This window comes from Neophocaena asiaeorientalis, unplaced genomic scaffold (assembly GCF_003031525.2).
Source record: "Neophocaena asiaeorientalis asiaeorientalis breed wild unplaced genomic scaffold, Neophocaena_asiaeorientalis_V1.1 scaffold689, whole genome shotgun sequence".
Lineage (NCBI taxonomy): Eukaryota > Metazoa > Chordata > Mammalia > Artiodactyla > Phocoenidae > Neophocaena > Neophocaena asiaeorientalis.
In genome coordinates, this window is record NW_020175666.1 from 463989 (window position 1) to 488232 (window position 24244).

Sequence of the window (24244 nt, forward strand, 5' to 3'; positions counted from 1 at the left end):
TTATTAATAAAGCTAAAGAATGTTCTGAAGCTGGTGCATGCATGCATATCATCTCCACAAATGAGTCTGGGCTCCTTGAGGACAGAGGACACAGCTTCTTTTCTTGCCATACTCCATTATCCCAAATCTCCCCATCTCCAGCCCTTACACTCCAATGTGGGCCAGAGTCTGTGGCCTCGGAGCCTTGGCCTGCCCGGGCACCCCAGGAGAGCAGGCATGCACCCAACGGCAGGACCCCAGTCCTCTTCAGGAGGGTGGATCTGCCCCTTGCCTTCCCCCTCCCCCATACCCACCTGTAGGTGTCGGTGGCTGGCACCTTCCAGGTCTGGATGCCCTTCAGGGGGCCCTCGCTCCCCACCACCACGCTCAGGTTGGAGTTCCGGTAGGCATTGTTGCACTGGGCCTGCGTCGGGCCGTGGGGCCCACTGGCCCCGCATGTGGTGAACAGCCAGTGAACTGCATGCAAGAGGAAAGGCGATCACTCACTTGGCCTGGCCCTCCCTCCTCCGTGGGCCTCCCTCTGCTGCCTCTGAGCTGTCTGCTCCATGAGGCCAAACCCACGTTCCAAGATGGCACCCATGTCGGGGCAAGGAACAGTAATCAGTCATTTGAACTGGAAACTTCTGTTGAAGATCTACTGTGTGCCAGGCCCTGGACCAGACAGATACTGAGGGAGAGACACAAATGGAGCAGACTTGGAGCCTGGCCTGAAGAAGCTTACAGCCTACTAAAGGGAGACCCAAAGGGATGCAACAAGACAGGACAGTAACAGAAAAAGAGCCTCAAGAGGGTCTGGCTAACACTGCACTGTGAAGTTTCTGAGGAGGGAGAGACGACCCCTCTCAGGTGAGACGGGTGGGCAGTGGCCAGGTCCTCTCCTGGTTTCTCATTGAGTCCAGCACGGTGCTGGGCAAAGAACGGGTGCTCAGTCTGTGCTATTGTGACTGGATCTAACCCGCTTCCGAAAGCTTGATATCTGCATATAGGATCTTCTTAGCTTGGAGAAGATCAGAAGAGTAAAGTGGACACAGAGTCAGCTCCATGCCCTCCTCCCCCACATGGATTGTGTTTGGAAATGCATTAGAAGCAGCTCTCAGGCTATGTAACAGAGAGTGTAAAAAATGGGAAACAGGTCACATCTGCCTTTGGTGCACGTCCTTTTCCAAGCCCCTCACCGCTTCCTGGTGCTCTGTCCTCACCCGGAGCACCCAATGCTTTTAGGTGGCCTTCTGGGGTTGCCTCAGGAACACCCAGCACATCCCCACCCCTCCACTGCCACTGGGCCATTCCTTCCAAACTTTCTATCTTTGAGCCTGGCTGGACCTTGGGGAATTGTCAGATTTCATCCTGGCAGGAATTTTAACATGTTTACAACCTATAAAAACTTCCCAAAAAATGTGCTCTTGATAAATCACTTTTACTTAAAATACAAAAATCTCATTATAAGATTGAAGAAATTATTTCCCTTTAAAGTGATTAAGTCGAACTCTACCTACATAAAATTATGAAAAAATTAATTTGGGTGTATATAGTTTTGTTTGCTGAAGCATAAAATTCTTTTGATGACTTTCAGCTAACTTGATGCAAAAATGAAAGGTTAATTTGGGTTGCTAATTATTAGCAATCAGATTGAGATTACACTGGGCAGTCTTGATAATCTGAAAACCAGGCTGGCTGTGGTGGGCTTTTGTGACACTGCCCCAGAGCTGAGGTTGGGAGACCGAAGCTCTAGTTGGGGTTCTCATGCATACAGCTACTCAATACTGAGCACTCAATACCTTTCTTGGCTTCATTTTTTCGAATGAAGATGTTGGTTTCTATTTGGTTTCTGAAGGTTGTTTCAAGGGCAAGAAGGTGACGAATCCATTCATCTCTGGTGTGAATGGCTGATGGTTAATTTTCTCATCTATTTGTATTATAAGGGGTAACCTGTTAATTCAAAGGACTAACTCTTTACTGGAGGCATTTCAGCAGAGCTGTCTTGGCCAGATGTCCTTTCACCCTCTCCAGTGTTCAAATCACATGTGTGAGCTGTGCCAGAGGGGAGAAGCGGAAAGGATTCAGGCTTCGAAATCAGCACGAACATCTGAGTTTGGGAGCAGCTTCATCATTGTTGATTATGGGACCTTGATCGTGTTCCATTGTCTGCGAAAGGGGCTGGGTTGCCATGAGGATTAAAGAAAGTGAGGGGTATGAAAGGTCACTGTAAAGTCCAAAACTCTAAAAATGTGAGCTGTGCCGCTGACACCTGCCTGCACCCAAGGCTGGTGCTGTTCCTGACAATGGGAAATGCGGACAGGGTTTCTGTGTATATGGATCCCTCCGCCAACAGCACCTAGGAATTTAAACTCGGTGAGTTGGGGATGACGACAGGAGCAGGGAAAAAAGAACAGCTCAGAAAAGAAGTTAAAAAGTACACTCCTCCCCGTGCTCTCTAGCTCCTTGAAGCCTGTTCTGCAGGTTCAGTCTGTGCCTATAGCGAGCAGCCTGGGTTTGGGGGCAGCCTTATCAATCTGGGGCAGAAGCATGATGGTTCGCTGAGTTAGTTCAGTCCTGGAAATTAAAGAATTTAGCCATAAATATAAATATGTATTTTTTTTCCCCTGAAGAGTGTGCTGAGGAAGACAGTTCTACCGGAGCATGTCCTTCAGCAGGACCCTCTTCTAACTTCAGCCTCGCCTAACATTGCTCTGAAGGCTCTGAGATGTTCCCAGAGAGGGTGGGCTTCTACTTCTTGGCCAAGCTGGGCATCTGATGGGGTAGGAAGAGGGGAATGGGCTTTGGATCCAGATGGGCCAACTTTTCTCATTGGATTTTACCTCTGATGAGGTATGAGAACTGGGGTAGACTCTACATCCTCTCTGAGCCTCAATTTCTTAATCTGAACAAGTGGAGGTAATAACACCTAGTATTTAGGCATGCTGTGGAGTATTAAATGATGACCTAAGCAAAGCGCTTAGGACAACATTCTGCATTAGAGACGCGTAGTGAATATAGTTTAAAAAGTGTGTAACTTCCTGCTCAGTTTTTGACTGTAAGGAAGCAGAGACACCCAATCTCAAGATTTATGTTCCCCAGTCCATAAAGAAGGGACTCTAGGGGCTGTTTCTCAATAAAGGGACCAATATTTTCCCAACCCAATGGACATATATTAGTCTCAGGTGGTTTCTATGCACAAAATTCTGTTTTCATTTTCAGCAACTGCTGATGGAGAGGTCCAGAGCGGGAATTCTTTCTAAAGTAGATTCCATGGGAATAGAGGATTTGCCATCCCAGGTCAAACCCATGATTCACTCAGCTGGAATTCTGTTGCCCCCACAGTCTTCGAGGCATGGTGGTCCTCCCTGCTCCCTTGGATGGCTCTGTCTCTCATAAATCTGCCCAAAGTTGTTTGGAATTAATTTCTGTGTCCCACCAGCAGCACTTCTTGGGGGTATGGATTCTCTGAGTTTATTGCCCATTGTGAAGGGCTGTCCTGCTTCTGATGTGTGGGGGCTTGTCTTACTAAAGCTTCATCCTGTCGGTTCTCTTTGCTCATTCTGTTTGGAATCTCATAGACATCACAGAATGCCACAGCAAGATGGGACCTTGGAGATATCTGAATTCAGTGGTTCCCAAACCACCTAAGGACCTTTAAAAATACAGATTCCAGGGCCCTGAAGATTCAGATTAGTAGATACTAGTTTGGGGCCACGGTGGAGGGAGGACAATATTTGCATTATGTGACAACTTTTCCAGGAGAGCCAGCCTGCTGTAAACAGAGTGGATAATCAGTCAAGCTAGGAGTTAAACACAGATCTTCTGAGTTTAAGTTCAAGACTTGAAAAGGTGCTACAGTCACCATGAAATCCTCATGGAACCTTTCTGCAAGTCTGTTTTTTTTTTTTTTCCCCCTTTTTAAATCTATGAGCCCAGAGCTCAGTTAAACCCGACCAAGTTTTCTCAGGACCAGAGAGTAGGCAGGCCACCATGAGGGGAGAGGAGTCTGGTCAGGGTATGTGGTAGGTAGACCCTCAGCCTCAGAAAGTCCCACAGTAGCTTAGCCTAGCAGAGGGTGTACTTTAGGGGGTCATGGGCGCAAACCAGGGAAAACAGGTGCTCAGTGTCAGGACTCTGGCCCCCCGAGAGGCCACGGGGAGCCAGGGGGTGTCAAAACGGAATCTGGTAACTGGAATGTTTACAGGATCAGCAAGCAGACATATGAGAGGGACTGGGTAATAAGCAACAAGGGAAAATCTTGGTTTTTAAAGAGAAGATCAAGGTCACAGTGAGACCAGCAGTGAGGTGAGCTTGACGCCAAGTTGCCAATCTGAGAGTTCAAGGGTCCTCACATTTCCCCAGCTGAGAGTCTACACTGATCCCTGAGGCTCTGTGGAGCTGTAGGAGGATTAAATGGCCCCCAAGGAGGAGCCTGGATTGGGAGCAGGTGAGGGAGGAAACCCAGCTCTTTCCTCTTCTCTTACTTAAAAAACAAACAAAAAAACAACTATTGTATTAAAACTCATTTACGAGAGAGAAAAGACAAGAACTGCTTTATCTTGTTCTTAATTATACCACCCACTGGAAACCTAGTTTAATACTCACAGCTATATTGTATAAAGAACCCACAAACATCAAAATACTGATTGGTTACAGACAGCTGAGGAAAGAAAAATCCATTAAGCACTGGGTTTCATTTTAAGTATATTGCAGCCCCCTCCAAGAAGAAACAAATCAATTAGTAATACACAGCACAATGTTAAAAAAATAGGCTAGGTAGTGACCGTGCTGGTTTACTTTCTGTTGCTAAGCCATCTTATCTGCTCAACTGAATGCAAAGAAATAAAACGTGATACAAAGGAAAATAAGTTCTCAACTACCATTATTAATCACAATAAGGGTCTGCCTCTCATCAAAGGCCTCCCTGGTTGTGCCACAGAAGAGTGCTCAATGGCTCTCGTGGATCTTACATACCATTTTTATTCTGATCCATGGAGCTCAATTTTATCCATATCTGTTGACTGAGCTGAACTTCATGGGAGCTGTGGCATATTGAACCATTTTGATGGCCACTGTAGATCTTGTTAAGCAAAATAATGACCAAAAATCCAAGTAAATATAATCATTCACCATCCATAAATGTATATGACACTATTCTTTATTATAAATTGGAGAAAGTAGCCCTTCTTGTGAGTACATGGTGAAAATTAATAAGTTGTTCTCCTTATTAGGGCAAAATGAAAGCAATATACATATCGTTGCCATTGTGAGGTTAAAATATTTCAACTCTTTAAACAATGGAGTAGCATCCCCTTCTAGATACAAGATCAAGGTCTGATTATTGCTGTCTTTTTTTGATGTTAACAGTTGTTGAAGCTTAATGCCTAGGTTCGTTTATTTATTGGGAGTTGCAAAATAATGATATTCAAATTATATACTTTTCCCCTTATTTATTAGTTGACATATATTTATAAAGAGATGCTTCCTCTCACCTACTATGTTGTTACCCAGTGGTATAGTTCATATAGGAAAGGCAGGATAAATGCTCAATTCCTTCTCCTTATTTGCAGTGTTCAAGGTAATGAATTGGTCCTGTGTCATCCTCTGAAGTTGACTAATTAGTTGTTTGCATATCATTATGAATACATGAATTTAAACATATTTTGAGTTTTAATTAATCATAATTATTATTCCTTAGAAGCTCAAATTGTCACATTTTTGGTCAGTGGTAGCTTCCTGAGTTCTTTTGCTTCCTTGCTATCTGGTATGATGAAATGTTCCTTCCGCAGACCTGGACTCAGCCATTTTTTCAAAAGCTTTGGTTTCTTTTAGTGAAAAAAGGTTTTTTAAGTATAAAATCTGGGTGCTATAGACACTTATTGCTACTGGGTTGGTGATTGTTTCTAGGCTTCTTTAGTGGACAGAGCTAGGAAATATACATGTTGTATGCATATGTATATCAGTATAAATACGCACGCACACACACACACACACACACACACACACACACACACACACACACACACATTTATATGACAAAACAGCCATGAGTTCACACTGACAGTTCCAAATCAAATTCAGGACGACAGGGTTTTTAATTTATCCTCTTCTATATTACATCTGTATTTCTTTTTCCACACTGAGAGTCTTGGTCTTCAAGAACAAAGGTGATAATGGAATTAGAATATTCTATAATTACTCATTCACTTTATCCTCCATTATACACACAATAGTATCAGAGTAACAATACCACAATCAATAGAAAAACTGAGATCTGTAAAAACATTTTTTTGGGTATATGTGCTCTCTATTCTCCTAAAATTTCTTGAAGTTGAACATTATCTACATTGTTTGAGCACATTGCCATTACATATACTACTCTTTCCTCTTTAACCTTTAGTTGGTCTGTAAGTAGTGTATGCTTAATGCCCATATCAATCACGTGGATATATCTTTAGTCACTTTGGTTGTTTGAAGTTTGTTTTCAAGTAGATTCCTTAGGAGGGGCTCATAGGAGCAATATTCCTTGAGTTCCTGAATGTTGATAATATTTTTTCCTTTTGAGTATATTAAATGTATTACTCCATTTTCTTCTGGTATAAAGTATTGCTGTCAAAAACTCTGATGATAACCCAGATTTCATTCTCTAATAAATCATTAGCTGTTTTTGCTTAGGCGCCCACAGTATTTTTTTTTCCTTAAGGTACAGCAATTCTACTATAATATACTGATACTTTGGTATTGCTCAATATGAGTCAGTATTCTCAGATATACAGATACGCTCTTTTAATAAGTAGTTTCAATAAGAACATTTTTCTTGAATTATAGCTTTAAACATTTGCTTTGTCTCCCTTCTTTGGTTTTCTTTTTTCAGGCACTCTTGTTATCTGTGTGTTCGATCTTCTTTGCCTCTCTTTGATGTGTATCATCTTTTTGATTTTAAAAAAGTTTCTCTTTTCACCTTCTATTTCTCATAAGGCATTAACTGTTGTTTATTTGCTTTTGCATACCTTCTAATTTAGTCTTCATTTCTGAAATTATTTTTTCCTTTTATTTCAAATTCTTTAGAGAGTTCTACCATCTAGCTTCTGATTTTTATAATAATGATTTATGTTATTTTCATTGCTTTCTTGTCTGTTAACTCATTTTGAAATAGCTTACAATTGTCATCTCCTCTGCGGGCCTGTCTTTCTGGTATGCTTTCATTTTTCTGTAGGGAGGTTATTCTGTCCTCTCTGCTCTTTTAAAATTCTTATTGTAATTTGGATGGGGTTCGATCTTGATACTTATGCATTTTAACATAAAATTAATTTGCTACAACTTTTAGGATTCAGGAGCTTTTCTAACTTTACACAGCTCCCTTTACTCTTTTTTAATTTTCATATAGTGTTAAAAACTATGGCAGTTTGCTTTCTGACGTTTCTGGCTCTATTTCTTTCCCCACTTGAATCTGGATATCTTCTCTTTTTGTGGTCTCTATTATCCCTATCCTAGTCAATATTGATACCAGTCCTAGAAAGTTCTTCTCAGTGCGGGTCATTTCCCGGAAAGGATGCTCAGTGGCCAGACTCTTCTAGCTCCTTCAGATCTTACCAAAGGCCCCTTGCTTTCACACACCACTGGGCTGGGGAAGAACTCTCCTAGTTTCAGTAGCTATTTTCAGATTGTCTGTCATTTCTAGCAAATACCTGTCAGCTATTTGGGGGTTCTCCTGTTCTCAGGTTTGTAAGATAGCCTTTCTTCTCTTTCCCTTGTTCAGATGTTGATACTATGCAGGTCTTATGGTTGTTGGTGCTCTGTCTTCACTCACTTGTATTTTGGGGTTGGAGGGGAATATATTTGCAAAAAATTTTTTGTTGTAAATATACATGGGTTTTCAGTTTTGATACACGTTTCCTTGATTTTTGCATAGGGATTCAGAGAGATAAAAAAACAAAAAAACTATGCTGTTACTGGCGTCACTGCCATCTTTCCAGAATCCTTAACATTTTTTAAAATTTAGGAATCACTTGACATCATCTGCTATGATTAGCTCCTTTATACCACCTCTGTGGTCAGGCTCCTCACCTGTATTTCTACGCCTGAGACTGCAGGGTTTTTCAGACTTCACCTCAGGGATATCCCCACTGACCATGGCCTAGAACTTGCTGTTACACCATATTCTGCCCTTTTTTTGGATACAGCCCACTAAGTACAATTTAACTTCCTCTTGATAGTGCCACTTGGACTTAAGTTGTTTAGGGCTATTTGACCCTTTACTAAATGGCTGCAGATATAAATATTTTATATTAACTCACTGTCCTCTCTCTCTACTGTCGGATATGCTTTCTCAGTGGTTCAGCATGCTCTCTGATTAACCTTATTTGGTACCTAATGTTGGGTGAGGGCATGAGAAGGGCCCTATACCTCTCTGTGCATCAGACTGAGGGGCAGCTAGCTACAAAAAACCTTTATTTCTGAGTTTTGGAATGTATTTATATTTTGGTACTTATATTTGGTGGATGGTGGAAGGTACTAGAAGTATCTTCTATCCTCAGATAAAAGGATGCTGCTGTGATTCTGAACCAACAAGACTGGGAATCTTTAGTCCCTCAATTTCAATGTACTTAATTACAGTACATGGATGGTGCACCTCCATCCTCCAGTTAGTTTACTTTCTTAAAACCATGTTAGGTCAGTAGATAGGGAAGGGGGAGAACTGTTACGTTTACCTCATAAGATAGGCAACCATGTAGAAAAGTTAAAGAAATGGCCTGCGGTTACAGAGACTAAGTGAGAAGGGGAACATCACATTTACTCTTTCTACAACAGTTTTCAGTTGATGAATTTTCCTTGTTGTTCTACTTTGTTTCTCAGACTGAATTTGTTTGCATCTACACACACACACACACACACACACACCTCGTTTACTCGTGCGTAGCTTTCTGGTCATTTCTCTCTTGTTCTATTTTGATGATGAGAAGTTAGGAGGGGGTAACAATAATAATACCAGCTCTGTCTTTTGTACCAGACGTGCTCACACATATAATCTCTTCTTCACTTTTACATCTTTGTCTCCCTAGACCCTCACGCAGTTCCTCTAGATGGGCAGGATGCCTGTAAAAGCTGAGGTCTCCTGGGGAACAAAGACCAGAGGCCCACATCCCTCTCTGCTGGGAGGCAGACATCCCTTCGCGAAGAGGAACCTCTGAGCAAGCCGGCTCCCCATCAATAGGGCAGCAAATCTGGGCTGTTGAGATAAAAGCTGCTTTCAGGACTGAATTACCCTAAACAGCTCCGACGCCTGGCAATCTGAGGCAGTTTTTAATGGCTCCTGTGATGGCGTCTGTGTTGTGTTCTCAGCCACCCCCTGCTCCCTGAGGGAGAGTGAGTAACACGTGAGAGCGCAAAGGTCACAGGAAAGACACTATCCTGAAAGCAGAGCTGTAAAAATTAAGTTAAGGGAGGCCTCAGGGCTAATTTGGTTATTCCCAAGTTGGCTTCAGGCCAGAGTTGTGTTAATAAAGTATTTGACATTGAGACGGGTGCTGCAGACTCACCCATCTGGGGGTCACACGTAATGGATTTGGTTCTGAGGCTTAAGTGGCAAGTAGCAGTGGTTCAAATACCAGCCTTGCCACACTCAGGCCTGAAGGGTCATTGATTTCTGCCCTCATCTGCTCTTGTCCACAGACCTGGCAGAGAAAACCCTGGTCTGGTACCTCCTGTTGTAAGGTCCAGTGGCTCCTGGGAGAGAGGCAACAGTGTGGGAGGCCAGCACCCCTCACTGCTTTATTCTTACTAGTTCTTGCTTATTGTTTGGTTCTAAATCATGAAGGGTGAAATCCTTACAAGGCCTTGGGACTGTAACACCTCTGACAGATGGGCAGATGGAGGTGCAGGCAGCCCAAGTGGCCAAGTGCTTAGGAGCTAGAAGAACAAATGTCCTGACTCCTGGGTCAGGGTCCCGGACCTTCTAAGATGAATTGGAGAACAGGGACACGTGAAAAGGGGGGAATCCAAATGTCCAGGGCAGAAAGGGAAGTAGTGGGGGAGCAAGTAGGACCAAATGGTGGACCAAAGACAGAAGACAAACTATGTTATACTAGAGAAGAGAAGGGAAGAGGCAAGTCTCTCTTATTCCTGCTTGAGGGCAGTCATGGTGCCTGGAGATGCAGTGGCCATGAGGCAACAAGCATGAGGAAAAGGCCAAAAAGATCACAGAGAGGGGCTTCCCTGGTGGCGCAGTGGTTGAGAGTCTGCCTGCCGATGCAGGGGACATGGGTTCGTGCCCCGGTCTGGGAAGATCCCACGTGCCGCAGAGCGGCTGGGCCCGTGAGCCATGGCCGCTGAGCCTGCGCGTACGGAGCCTGTGCTCTGCAACGGAAGAGGCCACAACAGTGAGAGGCCCGTGTACCGCCAAAAAAAAAAAGATCACAGAGATGTGAGTCTTGACATCATCAGGCATTGAACTAATGAGACTAGTCATGTATAGGGCCACCGAACCAACATCAGCAGTCATCTATATAGTAATTTTTGTTATTGGACTGGACACTTCCTTGGGCTGCTGGACATTGGCTGCATCAGACGTAATGTGGATGGAGCCTTCCTAGAATACAGATCTCCTCCCAACTGGCAAAGAAAATACCACTGACCAGAGAGTCCTGCTGTTCTCGCTCCAACAGCAATGCCAGACTGGATTGGGACCGGGTTTCCAATGCTTCTTTAGAAACTGTGTGTGGCCTTCAGCCTGCCTTCCTTGGAGGAGAGCAGGTGTCTGGGACACTCCCTCGGCCCAGCCTGCTCAGCCCAGGTGTGCTCCCCCTTCTCTACCACGCTCTGTTCTGTGTCCACACACTTCATGGTCAAGGCCTCTAGAGTTTATGAGAGCAGTAGTTACGTTGTAGAGGGGCCTCAGAGGTTCCCCAGGCCACGCCAGCCCAGGAGTAAAAAGTGGGGTCTTGACGATAGTAACAAATAGTATTATCCCGGTTCTGCTCTGAGGCACACCTGACGAAACCTTGAGTTTTCTCCCTTAACACCCATCGTTATAGCACACATGCTCTGCCACTGTCATCTCTGTCCCCTTAACTTGCTTTATTTTCTTCATAACACATCACTATCTGAAACTATATCATCTGTACACTTGTTTCCTGTTTTTCCCTCTAGTGTGCAAACTTTACAAGAGTGAAGCTTAGCCAATTTTGTTCACTGTTTGTCTCCAGGACCTAAAACAGTGCCAGTCACACAGAAAATAGTTAATAAACCTTTGTTAAATGAAAAACAAAACAAAAAAAAAACCAAGAAAAAAAAATAGAAAAAAGAGAGTAGGCCAAACGCCAGCCGCCAAACCCACCTGAGGGGTTAGAAGAGGGAGCTCACACATGCTGCGGGTACTGTGCATGCTTCAGAGGAAGCACCTTTGACCCTTTGGAGTTCTTGTATTAGGGTTAGAACATCACAGGATGGAGTGGACCAGAGGCGTTCTGGTGGTACAAATGGATGTGTCGAAAGGCAAATTTTGTCTTACTCGTGACTGCACAGCAGAGAGGGGGTAGGCTCCCAAGGAGCCGGCACACACCTTCACACACTCACACACACACCAGCACACACTCACACTCGCACACCCACACCCACATAACTGAGAGGCAGGGAGCCCTGCAGTGTCTCTAAGGAAACACACTGCTCCTTAGCAGTGTGGACACGCCCCTGGCCCCATGGTTGAGGGAGCCGATCAGCTGATAGACTGAATGGACTAGCTAGTAGGCTCCAAGTCATAAATCTGGGTGAAGGAAAAGAAATACTCCTCTTTTTCAGGGAGCTCTTCTGAGGCCCAGGAGTTTTTCTGACTTTCAGCTGGGTTGCTGAAGAAGCCCAAGCTGTACCTTGTTCTCCTTACTTGTGAACATTAATCCCAGAACTGGATCATTGAGTCTGTCAGTCACTCAATAAAAAATAACAATGAAAAGAATAAAATATACTCTCACATTATCATGAAGTAATGTCAATACTCACTATAAAAACCAAATCAGGCCTCTCAGATCCAACCACCTGGGACTTGTTTGAAAAGCTGTCCCCGGAGAAAGTCCTGAAGTCCCCATTATTTCTGAGATCTTGACAAGCTTTAAAAGACTAGAAACACTCTTTCAATTTATACTGATGGGTGGGCCTTTCGGGGGGCAATCTTCTATGTCCTTACTCAAGTCACATATGTCCCCCAAGTGGAGTTTGCGGGTTTAACCTACAAATTGATGATCAGCTGGGTTGGGGGAATTGATTGAACAAAAGGACCCAACATGCAAAATACTGCCCCCTTTTTTCTTAAGACAGTTAGCTTTAAGAGGGCAAAAACTAGAATGTGCTTGAAACTTTCGCAAAAAAATTAAGGAGTGCCCAGAACACATACTTATATACAAATAAAAGAGTGCACAGCTCATAGGTGGAGGAGGGTCCTTACTCAAGTCACATATGTCCCCCAAGTGGAGTTTGCGGGTTTAACCTACAAATTGATGATCAGCTGGGTTGGGGGAATTGATTGAACAAAAGGACCCAACATGCAAAATACTGCCCCCTTTTTTCTTAAGACAGTTAGCTTTAAGAGGGCAAAAACTAGAATGTGCTTGAAACTTTCGCAAAAAAATTAAGGAGTGCCCAGAACACATACTTATATACAAATAAAAGAGTGCACAGCTCATAGGTGGAGGAGGGGGATTATAAATACACTGAAAGTGTATAGAAGGCAACATATGAGGGACAAGTGATCTGGCTTAGTCTTTTCTGTTATGTAGTTTAATAATGTTAATAATAATATCACACATTTTATATTAGCATATTCTTTTGTACCTTTCAAAGCAAATGATCTCATTTGCTCACTACAATAGCCAGCTCTGAAAAAGAACTGTGGCAGGTAATTATTATCACTACTTTATGAATAAAGAAAAAACTGGGGCTCAGAATGTTTGGCTCTCCTGAAGTCCCGCAGCTGGAACCACGGTCTCTAGAATTCTTTGTTGATCCATTTTCCATTCTGCTATGGACTGGCACTCAGTAGGTACTTAGTGAATATTTAAGTGTCTGTGGAATATTGAACAGAGAGGCTTGAGATTGCTGCCAGGAATTCTGCCCATCAGAATCCACAATGAGCTCTCAAAGCTTCCCGGTGATTGGTTGACACACAAAAGCCACTGCAGGTAGGCTGTCAGGTGGCCCCAGTGATCTCTACCTCCTGGTAGCCACACCCTTGCATAATCCCTTCCCTTTGAGTGTGGGCGAGACCTGTGAGTTGCTTCTAACCGACAGAATGTGACAAAGGTGACAGGATGTTATATTCATGACTATGTTACATAAGATTGTAACTTCCATCTTGCTAGTAGACTCCCTATTTCTCTGTCTCTGTCTCTCTTTCTCTTTCTCATCATTAGCTCCTCCAGGAATTGCCAACAACCATGTGAGCTTGGGAGTAATTCATTCCCCAATTGAGCTTTCAGATGAGACCCAGCCCTGGCTAACGTCTTATGCAAGCTTATGAGAAACTATGAAGCAGAGGACCCAGCTAAGCTGTGCCTGGTTTCTTGACCCACAGAAACTGATATAACAAATGTGTGTTGTTTTAAGCCACTATATTTTTATGGTAGTTCATTACAAAGCAATAGATACCTATCTGTATACCCCAAAGCCCTCCTCAGAAGCCAATGCTTTCTTTGGCCTCATCTTCTTGGTAAGCACCCAGTGTGGAGGGCGCTGGTGGGCCCATTTATTCCCTGTGCCCTCTCTCTTCTCCCTGACTCAGTGATGGCTAAGGTGATTCCACCTCTTGTTCCTTTTCCTCTTGGCAATGTAGGGGCAAGCAGGGAGGAACCGCCTTTTGGGATCTAGAGTTAGCATTTCAGCCTTTCTCCCCCTAGTTCCACTGTCCAGCTCTGGATCCAGATAAATTTTAAAACACCTCTCTGTCCAGGATCACTGAAGCTTTGCTGTAACAAGCAAAGAGCTGAGTAGGCTCCAAGGGGATGCAGGGTTATTTTGCAGGCAGAACAAGCAAGTCTGAGAGAAGGACGATAATTAAAAGCAGACTTCCCAAATAACAAGTGCTTAACGCACCTGCACTGATGGAGGGGCCTTTGCGTCCTGTTAGTCTTGGAGCTAAATGATCTTAATCAAGGCGTGCTGAGCTCAGAGATCCCAGGTCATTTATTGTCTCTCACTTATGTAATCTTTCACTAAAACAAATGGGAAAAACAACATGTTTTCTCAGGCCAGCCAGGAGAGAGAAAGGCAATGGGTCCTCTCTGCTACTGAGAGGAACCACGGCATGGTGTGAAGGCATTTTGTCTGCAGCTTCGCCATAATGCCAACCAGCACGTCGTATTAGACTGGAGGTTCGTGAAGCGTTTTTGAGTCTGCCAGAGCTGGATGCTGCTGCGCTATTTTTCCAGTGGGGCCCAGGCTCGGGCAGTTATGAAGTACACTGCTGATTCCTTGCTTTCTCAAAGGACACTGGATTTCTTTTCAAAAATGATGATCAGTTCAGCATAATTTGCAATGCGCCAGTCTTGGATGGAGACCCTTTCACCATCCAGGGCAGGATAAAGGCAGAGCCGGGGAGTGGGGGCCCCTGTCCTAATTCCAGCTGTGATCAGAATTGGACACCTGAAAAGGGATGCAGAGACTCCCTTGTACTGGGGTAACAGTGGCTTCATGTCAGGCTTATGTGGGCCCCGCTCTGGCTGGTACATTTTCCATGAGGGGCACTTTGGCTTGTTCCCAGCTGCAGGCTGGGGCACCCAGCACAGGACAGGGCACGGAGCAGGCTCCAGCACAGGCCTGTTAAATTAAACTCGGCTCGATGTGATTTTTTTTTTTTTTCTAGGAGAGAGATTCAGGGAATTGTGAACACATTAACTAGAAAGCAATGAGGTTTTCTGTGTTGAATGCTGAGCTGAATCTCCTCATGGAAGGAGAAGATGGATGTAGCCAGTCTGGATGTAGCAAGAGCTTCTCCCTAACCGCGGTCAGCAGCTGGGTGGTATCTGGGATTGTTCCTAGCGGGCGTGGGGCTAGAGCGGGAAGACTTTGGGGTGAGCCGGCTTGAGTGGGAACCCTGGCTCTGCAGCTGATTGGTGAGGTAAGCCGCATAACCTTTCTGATTCTGTCTCCCCAATTCTAAAATGGGGAAAATAACGACAGCTCATGTAGCTCACTTTGGGTCAAGCACCTCTCTAAGCCCTTGACACCGATTCACTTATGTGATCCTTTCCTCAAACCTATGAGATGGAAGCCCTAACAATCTAAGCGCCATTTTTCTGGATGTGAGGAAACAAAGGCACAGAAAGGAGAAGTGAGTGGCTTTAAGTAGGTGGCAGGGCTGGGAGCTGGACCGTGATGTCTCTCCTGGGGAACTGGTGGGGAGAGTCTGTAAGGATCACATAAGAGACGCCGAGTGTGCTTAATAGCTGGAGACGGGCGTGCAGAGGGAAGGGGGCCGTCTGCAAACCCATGAAGCTCTGCTGCCAGTGAGTGCTCTGCTCAGGGAGTGTGGCTTCTTATCCAGCCTTCAGTTCCTCCCTGTCACCATCACCGGGTCCCTGCAGAAGTGCTGTCTCTCCCTCGGCCACCAAGCAGCCCCTGGGCCTTGGTGTCGGCCACCTCCTGGGAATGCTGACTGGCTCCCCAGCTTGCAAAGCCTCTTGCTCTGGGAGGGACTTGTTAACATGAATAACGGGGATTGTGAGTCACGAATTAGTTCCAAGCTACCTCTCTCCCTGGAGCACAGCCGCGCTAGCTCCTGGGGAAGGGATCTGCACCCAAACGAAGAGTGACGTCCTAATTGGAGGGCGCCGAGCCTGCCGCAGTGACTGGGGGCCCACGAGCCTTGTTAGAGCTGGTGCTTCATGCGTTATCACTAGTACTCTGGCTATAAATAGGTGATAATCTAAAATCAGTGGATAAGAGAGAACGCGCAGCACATGGTTAAACAGCAGGCCAGCTGAGCAGGGAAACGGCCAGTGCCCGAACGGGTGCCAAGGATTATATCTACAGCCCCGTGCCGGCGCAGCTCTCAAAGAGGGGCTCCCCGCAGTTGAACGGGTGCCGACAGAAGTGCCTTTCACGTGCACCCACGAAGGCTGGGGTGCACGGAGAGACGCAAATTAGCTGCAATGATCAGCTTTCTTACATGTGCGGAGGTGCATTGTACGCCTGGTGTGCTGTTTTGAATGTTAGTGAAGATGCCTATGTGCTCTGTTTAAGCAAAAACTGACATTTTCAGTTCAGGGTTTTTCAAAGAGAGATTCCTCTAGAAGACCCATTCAACAGTGGGATTCCTTTAAGGTTTCTTGAAGGAAACTTTGCCCTTCCAAATGTTATTTGACTTAGAAAACCTTACTTTGCATGTGATTTTAACCTTTTACACAACTTGTATAACTTAGAGCAAGTTACTTCCTCTCTGTGGGCCTCAAGTTCCTCATCTGTAAATGGAGGGTAATATTATAGTACGAGCAAATGAGATAATGCATGTGAAAGAGCCCAGCACATGGCGGTGCTCAGTGATAGTGGTTATTCTTGTTGTGTAAAGAGGAGACGCATGAGGCGAGGCCTTTACTGTCTGAGAGCTGAACCCTTGGAGGGTGCTGTGTGGCCTCGAGCCTGCCTCCTCTCCATCCCAAGGTCCACGCCCATCTGCATCGAGGAGGTCGGGCTGCAGCCTGGGGTTCCTAAACTCTGTTTCAAACCAGGTTTTCCTTGTGAGTTTGTTAAAAAGGCAGAGCTTGACCTCTCATTCTCAGACATTAAGATTACACAGGTCCGTGGGGCCCAGGAACCAGCATTTTAACCAGGAGCGCTTGTGGGTCCTCCCTCCCCCAGCCAGGTAACCAGAAGCAGATGACGTGATGACACAGAGAAACCCTGGGCCAGATCTAGGTCCCCAACAGCCGACCTGCTCGCTGCTGCATTCATGCAGTCCCAGTTCGTCACTGGTTATTTCTGGAAGAAGCTGTTAATGATACAATGAACTTAGGAGTCTATTCTGAGGTCCCCCTGGAGTGACTGGGGCTTCTACCTTTACTTGTTGCCTGTCCTCCCAATGCTTTGGGGGCCTCCTGCCTTCAAAACTGGCACACAGTAAAGAGCCACGGCTAAAGCAGGGATGCCAGCCGCCTCTGTACCTCCAACCTGGCATGAGGTTGTCTGCAATGCCAACAACTGAAAAGACGATAGGATTTTCTGGAACTGGATGAGACACATGTATTTCTTTAGGAACTGGGTACATCTTCACTAATGGGGTATGCCGCTGAAATGAGCTTGGCTGGGCCTGCAGGTGCGAAAGGCTCTGATGGAAACAAAGACCCCCAGTGAGTGAGAAGACAGTTCTGAGTGAGCGAGGCCAGGCCCTGTGAAGCCTGCCTTCCAATAATGCTGTCATCCCCAGAACGGTGTGCTTGGAGCATAATGGCTCTAGCTACAAATTCTATTAACAATAATAGTTGTTCTGTGGTGAATGGATAATGCGTTTAGCAGAGATAGACCCAATCAATTTATGTGAAACACATAAAGCTTTCTCATTGGAATTGGCATCTGTTCTCGAACTGTAGGAGTGTGTGTGGAAATGGACAGTGTGTCACCCTCACTTCTGGGCACATTAGCAGTGGGCCAAGGAGAGCTCTGGCTCCCTTATGCCATATCCCCTCAGCTCTTAGAACCATGGAGCTGGGGATGGTGAGGGACCTGGAGACTGTCTACTTCAACCTTGATTTTCAAAAGTAGCAGTTTTCTCTCCTTTGTCTGTGTTTGCGTTATTCCCTCAAACACGAACTGTTACCTGAGGGTTTGCTGACATGCCCCAGCCATCAGACGAGGGGATGGAAGGCCGGACAGAGGTGAGACCTGTCTTAGGACCACAGCTTGCTAGTGTGGGTCAGCCGGGAGTTCTGACTCCTGGTCCAGTGCTCTTTTCCACATATTTTTAATTGTCTCCCCACCAACCTTTGGCAAAGACGTGTATTCAGAATACAGTAAACAAACTGTCACCAACCAACTCAAAGGCAAGACTGTGGCTCGATGCCAGGGTTCTGCAAGTTATGGAAACCTGTGGGTTGGGCTTGTTTGCATGTAAACTGAGGTGATTCCATCCTGCCCTCCTACACAATATGTAAGCTCGAAAGAGAAGGAGAGATGGGTTAGGAAGCCGAGGCAGAGTCATCTGGCCCAGGGTCGGGGGAGGGTCCTGCCTGTCCTTACCTGGGCTTTTAGAGAGAGAGAAGGTGACAGAGCCTGCATTCACCTCCTCACCCCTAGTGGTCATTACTGCTGGGGGGCGGGGCGGGGGAGAGAGAGAGAGAGAGAGAGAGAGAGAGAGAGAGAGCGCGCGTGAGCTCTGCAGCCTGTGATTGCTGTCCATATGGTTAGTGTGACTGTATGTGCAAAGCGGACAAACGTAATTTCTCAGCCTTAATACTTGCCCCATTTCTATCTCAGTTTCTTCATCTGATTAGGTAAAGTGACTCAGAGGCTTCCGAGCATGTTCCGTGAAGCACCTGGACAGGCTATTCCCTGCCTGGATGCTACAGCGGCTCAGCTCTGCCCCGTGGGCTGGGTGCAAGGAAATCCCCAGACCCAGAGGGTCAGGCCCTCATCAGAGGGAAGGGCTGGCTTGGGGGACGTGAGGAGTGTTTAGAAATTTGGAAGCTTTGTGAGTGACGGTTTTCAGAAGACCCAACTGGCATTTGCATTTCTAGGAGTTGCTCGAAAGCCTGCCGGGAGGAGAGTGGAAATGCCACCAGCCACCCTTGTTCCAAGCCCAGCAGAAACTGACAGTGCTGAACTTTGGGGAGAAAATCTTATTATCCAGCCTCTTCTGTCCTTTGTCGGGATGGCTGGGAGCAGATCTGTTTACTGATCATGCAGGGGCTCTCGTCTGGGCCACTCTCCCAGCTCTTTTCCGTTTGTAGCGTTGACCTCTGATAGGAGAATTAGATACTCGAAGTAGCTCAGCTGGCTGAAGAGTGCAGACTTCAGGGCTATGTCTGGGCCCCGTTTCCTACCAGCTGTGGGATGTTTACATTCTTCCCCATCATCGCTCTCCTCCCTGCAGTTCTAATAACAGCAGCGGGCCCTGGGCCAGAGTGAGGACTAGAGGAGTAGATGTGTGAGATGCCCCAGCCCAGGGTCAGGTGTGCTCACTGACTATGCTTTCCTTCCCCTTCCCTCTGCCCCCAGCCCTCCCTTCCTCTCCAGGGACCTCTCCCGGGTAGAAGCTCTGAGTTAGGTTAAGCTTGTCAACTACAAATTGGCACTTGGCATCTACCTCTACAAGGATCAAATCATAAGCTGCTGTGACCACTGACCTTCAGCAGCCACCCTGAAAGGAGTTCAGGGGGTAGATCAGGAATGAGACACTCTGTGCTCTGAAACACTGGCAGAACAGGCCTTAAAATAGATACTTTCAGGAGAATGTTTTTTTTTTTTCTTTTTGCGGTACACGGCTCTCTCACTGTTGTGGCCTCTCCCGTTGCGGAGCACAGGCTCCGTACGTGCAGGCTCAGCGGCCATGGCTCACAGGCCCAGCCACTCCGCGGCGTGTGGGACCCTCCCGGACCAGGGCACGAACCCGTGTCCCCTGCATCGGCAGGCGGACTCCCAACCACTGCGCCACCAGGGAAGCCACAGGAGAATATTTTATGAGCCCAATCCTTGCATCTCCTTATATGTAGAGAAAGCACTAAAATCTTTCGTGCTGATATCTGCTCCTTGTGGCTAGCTGTAACCTTCATGAGACTAGCAGCAACCTTCTGCAAAAATGTGTGCTGCACTGCACGTGCTCCCCCTTCACCAAAATCACATATACACTGACTGTCCCCCCTGCCTCTTCAGAGCAGTCTCTCAGAGCTACGTGAAATGCTGTCTCCTGGGCTATCATCCTCATATTGCCCCAAATAAAACTTAACGAGAAGTCACACCCACAGTTTAGGGCCAGAGGCTGAAGAGGCCTCTGTTTGAAGCAGCAAGGGCCCCACGAGAAGTCCTTCAGCACAGGGGATGCTGAATTAAACAGCTTCAGAAGGGAGCCAAGCTTTGGGGAAGTGCGGTGAACCTGAAGCTTTGGGGGGTTGTACCACTAATGAGCTAGTCTGCCTTTGAGCAACAGATAACCTTGGCCTTGGGCCCAGCCCTCTTTATGAGGAGAAGAAATCGATGGAAGGTTTGCTTGTTCAGTAAATGGGGAGTGGTTTCGAAGGACTGAGTTGAGAGAAGGGTACCAGCTTGGTTCCCCTGTTTGTGCCGGGGCCTGGGTACTTCCCAGCCGTGGAGGACACTTACTCCTTTGCACAACTTTCAGAAGCTCCGTTTCCCCAGGGAATAGGACGACCGAACAGCTTCCTCTTGGAGCCCAGCAGCCAGGGTGTAGGTGATGTTCTTTCTAAAGGTCGACTATTTTATTCTATAAACACCTCTCCCCACCCCAATCACAGCACGTATCTTTCTTCTACCTTTTGCAACGTGAGATCACTTTGCTCAGATATGTGAGTTGAACCCTTACCTGTAGGGTCAAAGATGGGGCTCTCTTTTGGTGTGTTTTCCCAGGGTTTTGCCTCCTTGTCTGGGTTTCCCTCAAACAGATTTCTTGACTTGGGTGCCGTAGTCTGCGGCATCTTGTCCTCCCCACCAACTAGAACAGAGAAGACCCCACGGGCTGAGTTAAGTGAGGTTCGGTTTAAGGGAGGGAGATGAGCGCGCCCCGGGTAAGGTGGCAGAGACCATGGGCTTGGGTCTAGGAGGGATTGTGAGGCCCAGGATAGCCCGGGTTGGGGGCAAGTGCTGGGGACAGGGTGCACTCACTGGTGAGGTAGCAGTCCAGGCTGATGGAGATATTGTTGAAAGCCACGGTGGCTCTGGATCCTTGTTCCCACCAGGCAACGATCTGCAACCAGAACCTGTAAGCGTGTGAAGAGGAGTGGGTGTGAGAAACTACGCGGGTGGGTCATGTCCTGGATTCAACGTCCAGCACGATCCCAATGGGCACTGATGACCCGGCTTGCAACTGTAGCTGTTATCAGCCTCATCTAATCTCAGGGAGGCGGCGAGGGGGGAGCAGTCAACATCTCCCTGCTTCTCCAGCACAGGGCACTTCCCTTTCTGAGGGACTGCTCTGTAGGTTAATGGAATTTGGAGCTTGGGGCCTGAGACCAGGACTCCCAGTTACTCTGAGGAGACCTCTTGTGCGTTCTGGGTGTGCAGGGTGGGCAGAAGGGCTAGGCTTCGTATCAGCTGGTGCTCACAGGCGGGGCTGAAGACATTATTAAACTATTGAGATGCTTCTGTGCCAGCTGATAAAGCGTCTCTGTCCCCCGTGTGTCCTCTGCTTGTCGATTGCCTCAGGCAGCATGGCTCTGTCCCTGGAGCCCCCTGGATTCCTCATTATCCAGCAACTGAAAGGTTAGCTCCTCACACAGAGGGGGATCTCGAGGAACCCGTGTCTCGTTCAGTATCAGTTCTGACTGGGGTTGGTCTCTGCAGTGCCCGACTGATAGTTAAATATTAAATGATTTGAGTGTGATCCCTGGGAGTGTTTGTAAGCAACACAGAGGGGGCCGTAAGTGTTAACAGAAAACCCATGACGTACTGTTTCCTTCTATCTCTTTCACAGCCTTGGAGGATCAGGTCCTGGGACTGTGGCCAGGGAAGGCTTTAGAGTGGGATAAATAGAAAATACCTTTGGTTCATCTGTTTCCTGGGAAGTCATCCTCCTGGAAGACTTCAGATAGCCAGCCCTGTCCTGCTATAAAGTGAGTTTCCTGAGAACTTAACAACCCTCTCCCACCTTTCAGAAAGTCAATCCAGCATGACCTTGGATTGCACAGTCTCTGGTGTGGATGTTAAAATATCAAGAGAGCCAACCCATGCCCACCAGCTGGTGACTGGATAAGCCACGTATGCGGTGGCCATACACTGGAATGCTACTCCCCAATGTAAAAGAGTGGGCACGGTTATAGGCTATAAAATGGATAGACCTCAAAACCATTCGCTAAGTTAAAGAAGCCAGACAGTAATTAAAGGCCTCACGACACTATTCATCTACATTTTCCCATTTATATGAAACGTATAGAGGAGGCAAATCTATAGAGATTGAAAGCAGATTAGCGGTTGCCTGGGAAGGAGAACAGTATTGACCGTAAACCAACACAAGGGTTGTTTTTGGGGGGACGAAATTATAGTTCAAAAATGCTGGTGAAACAAAAGGGGAGGGGGAACTCAGACAGTGGAGTTGGCGGTGTGGGGTAGCAAGAGAACACAGAAGTGCTGGCAGGAGTGGGAGATTAACAGCACGCAGAAGGCGGGGCAAAGAGAGCAGAGCAAACACAGGAAACAGCCTTAGCAGAGGGAGGAAAGGCACAAAGGAAAGAAACCTGAGGAGAAAGGATGTCTGCTTATGATTTGCAGTGAGGGCAGCAAAGCTTTATAGTCAGTGCATGAACTGCCACAGAGGCCGGAAGCCCCCATCGTGCCCGTGAGCGGATGACCTCTGATCCACACGTAGAAGGGCTCAACGCTGGGACCAGAGAAGAATTACTGCCTCTTGCGGGGGAAAGACTTGAAAACAAAATCAAATTTTTATCTAAATAGTGTGTTTGTGATCAATTATTCTTAACCAAGCTACTCCGTAAATCTGTCTATGCCTTTACCTGTCTTATGAAATCTGATCGATCACAAATAATCCTTCTTATTTGAAAGTCACGATTAGGGGGCCCAAACCTGGTTTGATTCTGAAGAGGAAATGCCTGAACCTGCTGTACTCACGCCAACCGCACTGGCGCCTTCAGGCCATATTCCCCATGATGGGGCCCACGTGCTTCCATTAGGATAGACCGGTACAGAGGGCTGGTGGTTGGTTGGGCTTGGAAAGAAGAGTACCCAGTGGAGAATCCCCAAATCCTGTTCTGGGCTGGATGACTGTGCATGAGGGGTCGAACCCACCCAACTTGTCCAGCCAGCTGTTGGCACCTGGCACATGCCTCTGAGAGGCATCTTTCATGATGACCTTGATAAGCACCCCCTGAAAGGATTTTCGTTTCACGTACACCTCTCCTGTATGTGTATTGGGTCCTACTTCAGACCTATAAGGGATTCTAAAAGAAATCAGACAAGATGCTGCATTCCAGTTGCTTGCTGACCAGTGGAGAGACAAAGGGTGTCTATGTCGGTGTAGAATCAGTTAGAAGGAGGTGGATACCACGTGAGAGGTGCCGGTAAGATGCTCTGAGAGCTCAGAGGAAGGAAGAATTCCACCAGGCTGCGGAGATGGGGAGTACACCTGCACTGGGTTTCTCCACGAGTCTTGGCGAGGTCAGAGGTGTGGTTTTCCTGGATCTCCACAGGGGACATGGTCTACAGATGAACTCCTAGCTGGGGCCTGTGTAACCCCCAGGCACAGCCAGACCTGGGATTCTCAAGGGGCAAACAAGCGCCCTAATATTGCTGTCTCGTTCTCTCTACAGCAGTTGCCAGGGTTAGGGAGAGACTGCTCCCAGGCAGCAAGAAAACAGGTACTTAGAGCTACTTGGAGAGGGTGACTAGAAAGAATCACGTTCCCCGGTGGAACATCAGGGAGGCGAATCTGCCCGACACTCCTGCACAGCAGCGGGTAAGGGGCCCTCCGTCCACCTTTCCAATTCACCACTCAGGCTCGTCATCTCCTAGACTGTCCTCCATAGGCCAAGGGGCCAGGCCAGGCACCGAGTTCGGTGCTGAGCTGCATCATGGGAGTACTTGCCGGGAGGGCCTGGGGAACATGAGAAAGTAAGTTACACCTGTGTGCCTATCGAGCATGGGGGAGAGGGCCGAAACCCGTTTCCCCCTAACTCTTCCCCTAAATGGATGTCTCCCCTTCCCTCTCTGCTCCCCCTGCCCCTCTCTTGCCTTCCTTCTTATTACTGAGAGATTAGAGCTGCAAAGTTCTCAACCAGCCACTGGGCCTCTTAGCATGGATGGCATGATGCAAGCTGGTGCTGGAATGGTTTCTAAATAGAAGAGTTTCTAAAGTGCTCTGCAAGGCAATGGCAGTGGCAGCTGCTGTTTCAAAGAGTTTGATTGACACTGGGAATTGCACATATTTTGAGTCAGGAACACTCGTAACAATCAGGGAAGACTCAGTCAGATGCCGAATCAGATGTAAACATGTGTCCACCCAGGAGGCCACGCTGCCAACCCTCCCCCAAATGCTCCAGACTCTGGAGGATGCAGGGAGGGGACAGGTGGGACAAAGGTGGGTCAGGCTGGGAAGTGGGGGGGG

At 47.0% G+C, this 24244-nt stretch overlaps 1 protein-coding gene across 1 annotated transcript in view; it reads right to left on the reverse strand.

Annotated features, from left to right (window-relative positions):
- The window catches only part of ALK (ALK receptor tyrosine kinase), a 714463-nt gene that overhangs the window by 50943 nt on the left and 639276 nt on the right, over positions 1 to 24244 (reverse strand). Inside the window, exons 11-13 of the mRNA XM_024731532.1 lie at positions 20794 to 20888; positions 20495 to 20623; positions 294 to 456 (exon numbers count right to left, since the gene is read on the reverse strand). Coding sequence (XP_024587300.1) covers positions 294 to 456; positions 20495 to 20623; positions 20794 to 20888 — 387 coding nt within the window. The remainder of the gene's footprint in view (positions 1 to 293; positions 457 to 20494; positions 20624 to 20793; positions 20889 to 24244) is intronic.